This window comes from Macaca thibetana, chromosome 4 (genome assembly GCF_024542745.1).
Source record: "Macaca thibetana thibetana isolate TM-01 chromosome 4, ASM2454274v1, whole genome shotgun sequence".
Classification (NCBI taxonomy): domain Eukaryota; kingdom Metazoa; phylum Chordata; class Mammalia; order Primates; family Cercopithecidae; genus Macaca; species Macaca thibetana.
The window spans coordinates 86,253,152-86,267,305 of record NC_065581.1 but is presented as its reverse complement, the minus strand read 5'-3'; the positions used below and the strand labels follow the sequence as shown (position 1 = coordinate 86,267,305).

General features: G+C 46.4%; 1 protein-coding gene across 1 annotated transcript in view; it reads left to right on the top strand.

The window, feature by feature from the left end:
• Window positions 1-14,154, top strand: part of GABRR2 (gamma-aminobutyric acid type A receptor subunit rho2) — a 66,388-nt gene that overhangs the window by 42,536 nt on the left and 9,698 nt on the right. Inside the window, exons 4-7 of the mRNA XM_050789537.1 lie at window positions 9,456-9,523; window positions 11,938-12,161; window positions 13,087-13,169; window positions 13,364-13,504. Coding sequence (XP_050645494.1) covers window positions 9,456-9,523; window positions 11,938-12,161; window positions 13,087-13,169; window positions 13,364-13,504 — 516 coding nt within the window. The remainder of the gene's footprint in view (window positions 1-9,455; window positions 9,524-11,937; window positions 12,162-13,086; window positions 13,170-13,363; window positions 13,505-14,154) is intronic.

The following is a 14,154-nucleotide window of genomic DNA, read 5'->3' as shown; positions in this document are numbered from 1 at the left end:
AACCACCTCAAATGTCAGTGCAGGCACGTGGACCCTAGGAAGCACTGACACATGGAAGGTCTTATTCAAATTCATCTCTGATATGGATCTATTTCTTTAAATATTGTGACACTTAAAATATCAAATTCAGAGAAATAGTGAAAAATCATTATTATTTATTTATTTTTGCTTAAATTCATTTTACAAGTTTGACAAAATTTCATCCTAGGGCGAAGCCTTGTGAGAGAGCCTGAAGAATTTACTGACCACCGCATTTCCTTGGGCAAATCCTTGCTGTATTCTTGTTTCACTGTAATGTGGCAAGTTCTCCTTGACTGACAATCCAGAACTTTAGAAAAAGTTTGTAAAAAATTCTCCCTAATAACTGGGAGCATGCATCGCTGACAATAACCAACTTTTCTTCAAGTGTGGCTCACAGATTTTTCTGTTGCTGGCTTCCACCTTTTATTCCATGGCACAGGTTGGAATGCTTTATTTCTGCCCACTCTGCTGGAGCTGAGCAAAACTGCATTCATCCATGGCAGCAGCTTTGGAGCCCAGGGCCAGGAGACAGTTCAGGACCCTTGTTAGGGCCTGTGGAGTCTAGAGACAGTGGGCAATATGCTGGCATGGCAGGCAGCCCATCTTTGGTGCCTGTGATCTCAAATCGGATTTGCAGAATGTGGCCCTCAGTGACATAGACACCAGTGCTAAGAGGTTGGCAGAGTCATTCCTTCCTCCAATGCGTATTCAGCTCCTTTCAGACCATACTGTCTGCTCTGTGAGTGCTAAGGGAAGTATAATGAGCCTCAGGCTCTTACTTATAGGCCATGATAATAATGACAATGTTAATGTAACTATGCGTGTGTGTGTGTGTGTGTGTGTGTGTGTGTATTATTTTTTAGACTATGTCTCTGTCATTCAGGCTGGAATACAGTGGCGCGATCTTGGCTCACTGCAACCTCTGCTTCCCAGGTTCAAGTGATTCTCCTACCTCAGCCTCCAATAGCTGAGATTACAGGCATGCGCCCCCACACCTGGCTAATTCTTTTATTTTTAGTAGAGATGGGATTTTGCCATGTTGGCCAGCCTGGTCTTGAACTCTTGGCTTCAGGTGCCCCACCTGCCTCAGCCTCCCAATGTGCTGGGATTACAGGCGTGAGCCACCACGGTCAGACAATGTAACTATTTATGGAGAACATCTTATATGCCAAACCTTTCCAAGGGCTTTACATGGATGAGCACATTTAATCCTAATGATAGCCTGATTACCATATGAAGTTGGCATAATTATTATACCTATTTTAGAGATGAGGAAAATGAGGGAAAGAGAAATTATGTATGTATAAAGTCACACTACTAAGAAATGATGGTGACAAAATTCAGATACAGGCAGTGTGTCAGTGGGGATTTTTTTTTTTTTTAATTTTTTGCAGCTGGCATAGTGGCTCACACCTGTAATCCCAGTGTTTTGGGAGCCTGAGGAGGGAGGATCCCTTAAGGCCAGAAGTTCCAGGTTATAGTGAGTTATGATCTTGCCACTGCACTCCCCCCGGGTGACAGAACAAGACCTTGTCTCTAAAAATAAACCAAAAAAAAAAAAGTTTTTTGAATCACAGTCCTTTGAAAGTCTGTTTCCCAAAAGAGTAATTAAAAATATCTGCCTCTGTCAGTCACACACATACACCAGAGTGAGCACATACCCGCATGCATGCACACAAACACCTGCATGCGTGCACACACACCGCATGCATGCACACACACACACACACACACGCATACACACTTTTATATGCAGTTTCAGGGTGTTCGCAGAATCCCTGCACCGGTCCTCAGGGACTCCATGGACACAGGGCTCCCCCCGCCTGCCTCACACAGACAATCTCAACGCGGGGATGATGGTGGACAACAGAGCACAAACACAAGCAGACTGTCAGGAGTGGCTGTGGGTGGCATGAAGGACAGTCAGAGAGGGGATGCAGGGCCAGGCCAGGGATCCGAGGGACAGAGAGACGGCTCCACTCTGCTCGCAAGCCGGCTTCGTCTTGCGGCCCATGCACAGGGCATGGCGGTTTCTCGGGCTTATCCTCCACTTCTTGGTATTGGTCATTCTTGGTAGTGGCCCATGCTGTGGGCCACAGCAAACAGAGGCCCCTCAACCACTGGAGAGCTGGTTGGGGAAGCCTGGAGTAGGGAATTCAGGGGCCCGCTTCCTGAGTCCGGGTTGGTGAATGACCTGCCTGTGGGACCACAAAGCCATCAACACCACCCTTCCTCCTTTTCCTCCCACACCTCAGAAGAACTTTGTGCCATTTGACCTTAGATCTTGGTCTCTATTAATATGCCAACCTCCCCGCCCCACACTAGTGGCGGTGGGTGGGAGTAGGGGGTTCTGGTGTTTCCTTGAGTACAGATTTTGGAGGCTGACAAAGCAGAAAGACAGTTGCTCTCCCTGAAAGTTGATGGAGGAAGCAGGTGAATGTTACACTAGGAGAAGAATGGGACACTGTGGGGACCCCACGACCTTACCCAGGGGCTCAGGAAAAGCCCCCTAGAAGAAACATGGAGTTTCAGTTGAGACCCTAGTGAGTTTGCCTAGATTTGAGACTCAAGCCCCTCAGCCTCACCTTCTCAGATGAGCCTTTAAGCCACTGTTTCCAAACACTGGTTTCTCAAAATATTAATAGGTGTTCTTTTTCTTTACTATTTTTTAAACTTTGAGCTATAATACACATTGAGAAAAGGACGCTAAACAAATGTAGAGCGAAATAGCCTAAAATAAACTCCCAGGTGACCATCATTCAGATCAAGAAAAATAATATTTCTATTCCCCAGAAATCCATCACCTCTCCACATGCCCTTCCAGTCAGTTACCTTTTGGCCATCACTTCCTTGACTTTTTATGCTTTCATCTCCAACATATGTAATCTTCAACCCCATAATTTAGCTTTGTATGTTTTGGAATTTTATATAAATGAAAGCATACAGTACATATTCATCCATAAGATGAAAATCTCTTATGTTATTACATGTAACTATGAAATTCCATTGTATGAATACACCACAATGCATCCTATACTAGAGACAGATATTTAGGAGATTTCCAGCTTTTAGCTATTACAAAGAATGCTCTGTGAATATTTTTGTGTATGTCTTCTGGTGCACATTCACATACATTTCTAGAAGTGGAGTCCCTGGGTCATGGGGTGTACATAGCTTCCATTTTGCTAGGTAATGCATTCTAAGGTAGTGGTACCAATTTGCACCCCTGTCCCCCACCATTGGCAGTATTTGATATGTTGCCCCATATCCTTGCCAACACTTGGGGTAGTCACCCTTTCATTTGAGCCACCTTTGTTAGTATATAGTAAGAATATCTTATTGTGGTTTTAATGGCGCTACTAATGAGGTTGAGCACCTTTTGAGATGTTTATCATTTTTGTTGTTGTGGTAGTAGTAATTATTTTCTTATTTTTTTTAGATTCTAGATTCAGCAGATACATGTGTGTGTTTGATAAATATATATGTAATGGTGGTCATTGGGCTTCTAGTGTACCCATCACCCAAATATGTTTGTTGTTAATTTTCTCTTTTGTGAAATGCCTATTCAAATATCTTGCTTGTTTTTGTACTAGGTTATTTGACTTGTTCTTAACGGAACTCTTAGGAGTTATTTATATATTCTGTATATTAGCTCTTTGTCAGTTATTTGTATTACATAGTATATTAGTCTATTCTCACACTGCTACAAAGAACTGCCTGAGACTGGGAAATTTATAAAGGAAAGAGGTTTAATTGACTCACAGTTCAGCATGGCTGGGGAAGCCTCAAGAAACTTACAGTCAGGGCAGAAGGTGAAGGAGAAGCAAGGCACCTTCTTCACAAGGCAGCAGAAAGGAGAAGTGCTGAGCAAAGTGGGGAAGAGCCCCTTATAAAACCATCAGATCTTGAGAGAACTCACTCACTATCATGAGAACAGTGTGGGGGAAACCACCCCCATGATTCAATTACCGCCACCTGGTCTGACAAGTGGGGATGATGGGGATAATGAGGATTACAATTAAAGATGAGATTTAGGTGGGGACAGAAAGCCTAATCATGTCAAATAGTGAATATTCCAATACATGAACATGATATATTTCTTCATTTATTTAGATCTGCTTTAATTTCTCTCAATAATGTTTCATAGTTTTCTACATGGAGAACTTCAGATAGTTTCACAGACTTATTTCTATGTGCTTATTTCTAGGTACTTTTGATGCTTTCACAAGTGATAGATACTTTAAAAAAAATCATTTTTTAAACTCTGCTGGTATAGAGAAATGTAATTGATTTTTATATACTGACTCTATATTTAACAATCTTGTTAAACTCATCAGTCTAATGGTTTATCTGCTGATTTTTAAAGTTTATATACTCAATCATACAACATGCAAATAATGTCATAACTTTCCAATTGTCATAACTTTTTTTTTCTTTTCCTATAGAACTGGCTAAAACCTTCAGGACAATGGTAGTGGCCTCAATGGCATTCTTGTCTCATTTACAATTTCAAAGGAAATCTTACAACATTTTACTATGGAGTCTCGCTCTGCTGCCGCCCAGGCTGGAGTGAGTGGCGCGATCTCGGCTCACTGCAAGCTCCGCCTCCCGGGTAGATTCTCCTGCCTCAGCCTTTTTGGCCCACAACCGCGCTCTCCTAATTTTTTGTATCACATAGAGACGGGGAAAACCGTGGTCTCGATCTTGACCTTGTGATCCGCCCGCCTCGGCCTCCCAAAGTGCTGGGATTACAGGCGTTTTTACTATATTAAAATGGTATTAATAGATTTTTTGGTAGCTCTCCTTCATGATTCCCTTTTTCATTTTTTTTTAAAAAATCATAAATAGGTACTGATTTTAACAAATGCTTTTTCTGCAATTATTGAGGTAAAGAATTTTTCTCTTGTAGTCTGTTAATGTGGAAATTTATATTGATTCTATGTTTTATAGTTTTCTAGTTTTATGCAGAAACTCTCAATCTTAATGTTTAAAAATCTCTTTGCACATAGTAAACTTCGATATTTTAAAGTCTATCTTATTTCAGTATCCAAAGACCCCTATGGATCTGTTTATATTCTTTATTTTCCTGCTGGTTATTGTGTATGCCTTATTGTCTGATGTACCTGCTTATTTTTGCTTATGAATTTATTTATATAATAATATAAATAATGATTTATAATTTATATTTATTACTGCCAGGTGCCTGGTGGCATTAACACCCGAGGTTGGTTGAGGGGACTACCACTCCAGAGAGCTTTAATCCGTGTTCAGTGAGTGACATAATTTAAGCTGCAAACCCTACAAAGGTTTATTTACTCTGGTCCACCTTCATTTCTAGAATGCAGTCTTTGGGATGTACAATGTATGAAGTACAAAGCTCCACTAAGTGAGCACTTGGACCCTAATCCTGTCCCACAGCCCCTTGAAGTCATCAAAAGCATCTCTCTGTCTCTCAGTTCCCCTCCTCAGTCGGCAAACGCCCCTAGGAGAAGTAGATCCAAATACTGGGCCATCCCTTTGGAACTCTGCTTCCCCCAGACCCCCAATCCTGGCCTGTTTTGTTAACTTTGATGCCTTCAAAAGTAAGTTTTTCTTGTGGCACATTGGTTCACGCCTATAATCCCAGCACTTTGGGAGGCTGAGGCGAGCGGATCACTTGAGGCCAGGAGTTTGAGACCAGCCTGGCCAACACAGTGAAATTCCATCTCTACTAAAACTATAAGAATTAGCTGGGGGCGGTGGTGCACACCTGTAATCCCAGCTACTTGGGAGGCTGAGGCATGAGAATCACTTGAACCCAGGAGGTGGAGGTTGCAGTGAGCCGAGATCATGCCCCTGCATTCCAGCCTGGGTGACAGAGCGAGATTAGTCTTAAAAAAAAAAAAAGAAAACAAAGTAAGTTTTTATATTTTTGTCCAATTTTTAAATTTTCAATAGAAATGTTAGTGTGAATTACTTAGCTTGCTATTACTGGAACTCCTTGATTGATTTTCTAGTGTTAAAACCAGTTTTGCATTCCTGGAGTGAACCTGATTTGGACATGTTTTATTACCTTTTTCAATGTTTTGCTGGATGTGATAAATCCCTAACGTGTGCTTTCCACGACCATGCAAAGAAAAATTAAGGCGGAAAGTTAGGAACCAAAAAGAGCCCTTGGCTAGCATGTATTTCCCTAATGGTGCCTTGAATTTGTCACCTAACTGGCTACACTGCCTGAAATCTCACCAGAGAAGAGAAATCCCAAAGAGAAGACTCTTTGCGTTACCAGATCCCTCATTATTATTATTTTTTAATTATTTATTTACAGACAGGGTCTCACTCCGTTGCCCATGCTGGAGTGCAGTGGCACATGCTCACAGCTTACTGAAGCCTGGACCTCCGTGGCTCAAGCAATTCTCCCACCTCCGTCTCCTGAGTAGCTGGGACTACAGGTGCATGCTACCATGCCCAGCTAATTTTTGTATTTTCTGTAGAGACGGGGTTTTGCTGTGTTATTGAGGCTGCTCTTGAACTCCTAGGTTCAGATGATCCACCCACCTTGGCTTCCCAAAGTGCTGGGATTACACGTGTGAGCCACTTCACCCAGCCCAGCCCCTCTCTTAAAGCAGAGAACCCTACGGCAGTGTTAAGGGGCCAAACCTCGTTAGTTTAACGAGACTACTTTCCTTTCAAATAGGACTGGTTAGGACTCAGCCCCACTCAAAACATAAAATTGTTCATGGAAGAAGGAGAAAGACCAGTAATTTGCAAGAATTTCTCCCAAACCTAGGTTAGGAAGGGCCACAAAGTGGAGATCTGGAGAGCCAGGCAGTGGGGCAGGCCAAAGGCAGTGCTCAGACCAAGGAGGGCAGAGCCTTTGGTCTCTGCTCAAACTTGAGGTGCGAGTTTCCCTGGATGTGGCTTTGCGACCTCCTGAATAGACAGATTGTTTTCCTCCAACAACCCGGGGCGCCTGAAACCTTGACCTGCACTCCGCGTGGGCAATACCTCCAGAGCACTGATGCCTCCCCAGCGGTTTTTACCAAATTTCTCCTTAAAAGCGCACTGGAGCTCTGAAGAGCAAGCCAGGCCCTGAGAACAGACACAGTAACTAATGCCAGGCCAGCTGACATTTTATCTGGAAAATGCCTGAGCCAAAAGTAGCTCCTGGTCGAACACTGTGCGCATTATCTGAAAACCAGGCCACTAGAACATGAATCCAAGAGGGCCATTGCTATATTGTTTCTTCCCTGCGGCTCTTGGGACTGCTGTATCCAGCAGGTCACCTGGCACTTTAGAGAAAGCAGGGGAGACTACTGTACATCTTCCACAGGAGGCTGTGCTACCCCGGAATTTAAAGTGCCACTCCGGGCCATTTGAACACCTCAGACTAATGAAGGGTCCCCAAGATGAGGGAATGAATGGTGTTGGAAACCTCTAGCAGGGAGTGGGATCCAGGTACTAGGAGACAGCTCTGTCCAGGCTGCCCACACACCCTCCCTCGGGTTGCAAGTCCCTCAGGGGAGAAAAACAGGCAATTGGTAAGCCCTGAGGAGGGGCTTCCTCCCACAGGGGCCATCCCATTTCTGGCACCCTCAAAGCACTTCCGGAGCCTGGAATAAAAAGAGAATGTAGATGGGTATGGTGGTTCACGCCTATAATCCCAGCACTTTGGGAGGCCGAGGCGGGCAGATCACCTGTGGTCAGGAGTTCAAGACCAGCCTGGCCAACATGGTGAAACCCTGGCCTCTACTCAAAATACAAAAAATTAGCCAGGTGTGGTGGTGGGCGCCTGTAATTCCAGCCACTCAGGAGGCTGAGGCAGGTGAATTGCTTGAACCTGGGACGCAGAGGTTGCAGTGAGCCGAGATTGTGCCACTGCACTCCAGCCTGGGCAACAGAGCGAGACTCTGTCTCAAAAAAAAAAAAAAGAGAATACGGATGACTGTCAGAGCAAAGATTTCTCATGGGCCCTGATCTTAGCTATCATCTGAGGAACACAGAAAAATAGAACGTTCAACTTATACCCTGATTTATCTGAGAGGGAAAAATTAAAGCACTGTACTTACTTTCTTTCACGTTTAAGAAACAGAAAATAGTCACCCAACCTCACCAGTAATGAATAAAATACTTCCATTCTGTCAGGCTCAGCCAAAACAGGAAATCTTGAACGGTGGGATTTCAAGTGTTTGCAGGCCTACGTGGAGCCGGGGGGGAGTCAGTGAGGCCATCCCCTGCCCTGGACTACTTCCAAGAGGACCTTTACCCTGCATTTGGGCTGGAACTGAGGACTGGACTTTCTAGTTCCTACGTATGCCGTGTGAGAATCTCTGATCCTCCTTCCCTGCCCATGGCCAAAGTCTCAGCCCCTTCCAACTCTGCTCATCCCTCAGGACTCAGACTCACCGAGTCCCCCTAAGGTTCTCCCCGCTCAGACCACAGTGGATCAGAACGTCCTGGTCCCGTGTTCCCTGGTCAGGGCTCAAGAGGATCCATGTACAGCTAGGCTGGCCTCTGGACAATGCCCTCTCCCCTGAGGCCCAGCCCAGCTGCACCTGACTTCAAGCGTAATGGCATTCATTAATATGACTGACAGGTGCAGGCTGTTGGTTTTTCCCTTTCTAAGTTTAAAAAAAAAATTAAAATCCAAAAAACATTTTACTAAAGCAAAACATACACACAGATAAGTGCACCCATTATAAGTGTATCACTCACTACATTCTCCTAAGGTCAACTTATCCACGTAACCACCACCCAGCTCAAGGAAAAGGACAGGACCCCACAGACAAACTCAGTTTTGGAAATCTTGCTGTAGGCCAGATGAAGTTCAGTGCTAGTTTCCGTGCTGGGTTTTCTCATACTTCTAATCTGACGTGGCCTGACAAGGTTTCATTGTCCTCTGCTGTGATGTGACATTGCACAGAGAAGATCTTGTCTCACCCTGGGTTGAAGGCCTCTAGAAGGCTGGACCCCAGCTATATGTCAGGGTCTGCGTAGGTAGATCCTGAATGACTGAATGAATCCAGACCAGGGCATGCAGGTGCCCAGCCCAGAGTTGGAGGCTCTTAGGCCTCATTCTCTTTTTCAGTCGTCACAGGAGGCCCAATGACCAGTGTCTCCGGTCAGGCACTAGAGCAACATTATTACATCTACCCTACAGAGACAGCCCTGGGATGTAAAAAGTAGTGATCAGCTCATCGATTCATTCAATAAGCATGGATTACACATCTAGCCTGACCGAGGGATGGCACGTAAGGCAGGCACAGTTGCTGACCTCGTGGAGAGAGCTCAGACACCCAACACGTCAGGAACTAGCAAGAAATCCTCATAGAATTCTAAACCTCTGCCCTAGTCCTGCTCCAGTCCTGGCTCCCCGGGGGAAGCCAACGGGGGCTGTTCCCAGCCCAGAGGTAGAGAGGAAGGTGCCTTAACCAGCTGTCTCTGCTCTTCTGCAGGCCCTGCCATCCCAGTGGGCGTGGACGTGCAGGTGGAGAGCCTGGACAGCATCTCCGAGGTGGACATGGTATGCAGCGGCCTCCAGTGAGACAGCGTGAGAGTCTGTAGTGTGGTGGGCTTCTTTGGTGCAGGCTGTGCCCGTGTGGGCAGAGCAGGAGCTGGAGGTGATAAAATGGGCACTTGGAAGTCAACCCTGGAGCGGTAAAATCTAGAGTGGGCATTCTCAAGCTGCGTGGGCAAAAATAACCCGAGGAGTTGGTTAAATGTGGGTTCCTGGGCCCCATTTCACACTTCCTGATTCAGAATCTCTGGGAGTGAGACTTTGCATTTTCAACATGCTGCAAATAATGCACGTGACCAGGCGAACCACACCTGGAGGGGTACTGGAGGTGGACAGTTTCAGGCTGAAATTTTGCAGCTTTCTGATGTTCAGTTCCTGCTGCATGTGCAGTTCCCCAACTCACTCTGCGGCAGTGCCCCCCACTCCACGTCTACCCCCATTCTACCACCACAGGCCTGGGTGTCCTGCAGGGCTCCCAGTGGAGGGGTGCACCCCCCGCCCCAGGGCCCCAGCCTCCTCTCTTCCTTCTTCTGTCTGCCTCTCTTTCAGTTTGCAAACTTCTCTTTCTTCTGCCTCAGGGATCTTGAGCATGCTCCAGCTCTGGCCCTCCCCACAGCTATCTCCTTCTTATCCTTCAGGCCTTAGCTAAAATGAGACTTCATCAAAGAGGCTTTCCTGACTTCCTGATCTAAAGAATTTCTGTTTCTTCTTCATAGCCTACATCATCATTTATAATTGTGCTATATATTTATTTGGGGGTTTTGCTTGCATATTGGTTGTCTTCCATGCTTGACTATAAGCTCCATGAATGCAGGGACTCATGTTTTTCTTTACCCCAATATCTCCAAGTCTAGTCCAGTGTGGCCCCCCGGGGGCCCTGAAAATATGTGGAATAAATAAAAGTTGGGGAGGCTCCACTTTCCAGCACTGCATCCCACTTGCAATGCTGTCATCTGCCCTTGAAGAGTGGGAACTCCCCTGGCTCCTAATCGACCCAGCCCGGCAGAGCTGATATGATTGATACTGAGGTTGTGCACCCCCCATAGCTCCAGCACCTGGTAAAATATGGGGCCCAGGTGTGAAAGGTGCAGGTATGACAGTTTCCAAGATGCTAGATTGTACATTGCCAGCCTCTTTGGATATCCAACAGCTGAGCCCAGTTCCAGAACCAGCTGTGTCTAGGACAGCCTGGCTGCCCTAGACTGAATCAACCCAGATGTCTGTGCTGAGTGCAAAGACTTTTGTCCTGTGTGGCTCAGGATCGCAGGGAGAGGTATCTAGAATGACCTGCCTCTCACAGAGCAACCACCAACCCGTGGGAAGGCAGGTGGACTCCAGCAGTAGGTAGGTAATATCCAAGGTAGCCATACACAGCTGGTGTTTGTGAATCTGCACTTCCCCCGGGCAATGGCCCTCAGAGCCTGCTCTTCAGCTCTGTGACCTAGAAGGGAAATAACCAGAAGGGGTATTTGGCTGGTTTCTTCCTACTCATGTATTGGCTGCTCTCCTTGTGCGTGGAAGGGGAGTTCCTGGCAGCTACTGATGCGCTGGGAGCCAGGATCAGTCTAGGGACAGACTCTCATGCATGCACTATCCCAGTGCTCACTCATTCTTTCCTCTCTTCCCGGGGCTCCCTCTGGGCCCACCACAACCATGCACTCTTTCCAGCCTTTCTCCACCCAGAAGAGGATCTTCTGGGCAGTTATTTTTCCATTTGCACCTGTGTCAGCTCTGGCTATGGGGAGGACCAAACTCTTAAGGAATCAATCATGCAGGCAAGGAGACACTTTTGAACAGGATAAGATTTCAGGCAGAAATTATAGTAGGTATGCAGCTGCCCAGCCCCTCATCCATTTATCTCCCCGATCTTTCAACCAGCAAATATTTATTAAGCGTCTACTACGTGCTTTCCCAGCACTAAATTCTACAGTGAATGGGGATGCAATGGTGGGAAAGACACAATTTTTCCTTCAAAGATCTTACAAGCCTAATGGCAAGAATCCTCCTAAGAGGGACTTCGACTATCCAGGTTTCTGGAAGTGGCCACTAAGCTGAAATGGAATGGTTAGCCAGTGGGTAAGGAACCATGTGTGGAGAGGTCTAAGTGGAAGAGAGCAGAACTTTGGAGAAATCCTTCCCCACTGGCTGCCAGGCCAGGCTGCGAGCACAGCCACAGTTTTCATTTGCAAAGCCTGAGGGGCTGGGTGCTCAGTCTCCTGGGCTCCAAGTGCATGATGCATAAAAATGGGCCATTCTCTTTCCAGCTGCACAGTGCCATCATGCCACAGGGCTGCAGAACTGTCACCTCTGAACCTGGAGGCTGAGCCTGAGATGTCCATCACAGTAGTGGATGATGGGTTGATTGTAAGGAAGAAAACTTTCTAAACTGTTTGTGTCTGGTCTCACCCCGGCTCCCACAGGACTTCACGATGACCCTGTACCTGCGACATTACTGGAAGGATGAGAGGCTAGCTTTCTCCAGCGCCAGCAACAAGAGCATGACCTTCGATGGCCGGCTGGTGAAGAAGATCTGGGTCCCTGATGTCTTCTTTGTTCACTCCAAAAGGTCGTTCACTCATGACACCACCACTGACAACATCATGCTGAGGGTGTTCCCGGATGGACACGTGCTGTACAGCATGAGGTAGCTGTCCGGGAGCCACTGTTCCTTTGTCCAATGCCATTCCAGTATGTGTGGTCAGGCCCTTTGGCCCTGAAGACTGTCACTGTGGTTGGGTCTGTGGGTTCCTGGATGGGAGGAGCCTTCTGATGCCAGTCAGAACTATCTAAACATGACATGGCCACCCCAGCAGGGGATGACTTCCCCATCACTGGGGGTCTTAAGCTTGGGTGAGAAGACTACTTTGGCCTGAATGAGACAATGACCTTCCACATGCTGTACCTTCTGTTCCCTGAGAGCATGTCATTCTAGTTGATTGGTAATAAAGATTTTTTTAAAAATAGCTTTAAAAAAAAAAAAGATTAAAAAAAAGCATCCTCCCATCCCCCCCTAAAAAATAGCTACTGTGTATTGAGGGCTATTGCAGACTGGCTTCTGGAGTACAGGGAGTCATGTAAGCAGTCATGTTACACATCTTTAAAAAAAAATGCTTTTTTCCTACTTGTCACTGATGAAGCTCATTGTCCCACATCCCCCTGGTCTGCTTGTACAGTTCACCAGAATGCAATGCTGATACTAGACACTTCTGGCCTTGGGTGGAAGTTGAGTAGGGGGCCTCCCAGGTGTCTCCTGAGGAGGTGGCCCTGCTGGCTGAGGGCAAAGCCCAGAGAGAGGCACGGGAGAGAGCCATTAGCAGCCAGCACCGCCAGTGGCTGGGGAAGGGGCGCACCAGCCCAGTAACAGGGATCTGGCAGAGCACTAATCCTCTACTACAGATGACAAAACTCTAGAAGTTAAGGTTCTATAACTCAGATAACTATGTTTCCAAGCTTCTGCAGCAGATGTGAGGAGGCAGCTGCTCGGTTGTGTACTGTGCCTTCTTGCTCTGGGCATATGTAGGAGCCAATAATTCACTGCACAAGCCAATATGTGACTCTGGGTTGTCTAGGATTACGGTCACTGCCATGTGCAACATGGACTTCAGCCACTTTCCCCTGGACTCCCAGACCTGTTCTTTGGAGCTGGAGAGCTGTAAGTATCAGCATTCCTAATTCCTTTGCCTTCTTTCCTCTCTGATCTTGGTGCCATTTTAGTAATCATGAGGCTGAGCCCTGCCTGCCAGCGTTAAGACCTATTTACCTCTGGACTGGCATGGGATTTCCCTGTTACTTCACCCTGCATCAGAAGCAAAGGAGTCACATTAACTTGTTTTCCTCTTCCCAAAGATGCCTATACAGATGAAGATCTGATGCTGTACTGGAAGAATGGGGATGAATCCCTAAAAACAGACGAGAAGATCTCCTTGTCTCAGTTTCTGATTCAGAAATTTCACACGACTTCCAGACTGGCCTTCTACAGTAGCACTGGTAGCTATCTTTTGCCACAATCTGATTCAAATGTGCAAGAAAGCACATTTGAATTCTTCTTCAGCCTTAACCCCAAGGAAAATATGTTTTGTGTGTGTTTTGTTTTTTGTTTTGAGACAAGGTCTCACTCTGTCTCCCAAGCTGGAGTGCAGTGGCAAGATCATGGTTCACTGCAGCCTCAACCTCCCAGGCTCAAGTGATCCTCCCACGTCAGCCTCCTGATTAGCTGGGCCTACAGGCACGTGCCACCATGCCCAGCCAATTTTTTTTTTTTTTGTAGACATGAGGTCTTACTATGTTGCCCAAGCTGGTCTCGAACTCCTGGACTCAAGCAATCCTCCTACCTCGGCCTCCCAAAGTGCTGGGACTGCAGGCATGAGCCATCATGCTCAGCCTAAATTTTGATTATTAAAATAATGTAGCCTAGAATACATTCTGGCTTCTGCCTACCACGAGTTCGAGACCAGCCTTGCCAACATGGCAAAACCCCATCTCTACTAAAAATACAAAAATTAGCTGAGCATGGTGGCACGCTCCTATAATCCCAGCTACTTGGGAGGCTGAGACAGGAGAATTGCTTGAATCCAGGAGGCGAAGATTGCAGTGAGCTGAGATCACGCCACTGCACTCCAACCTCAGGGACAGAGTGA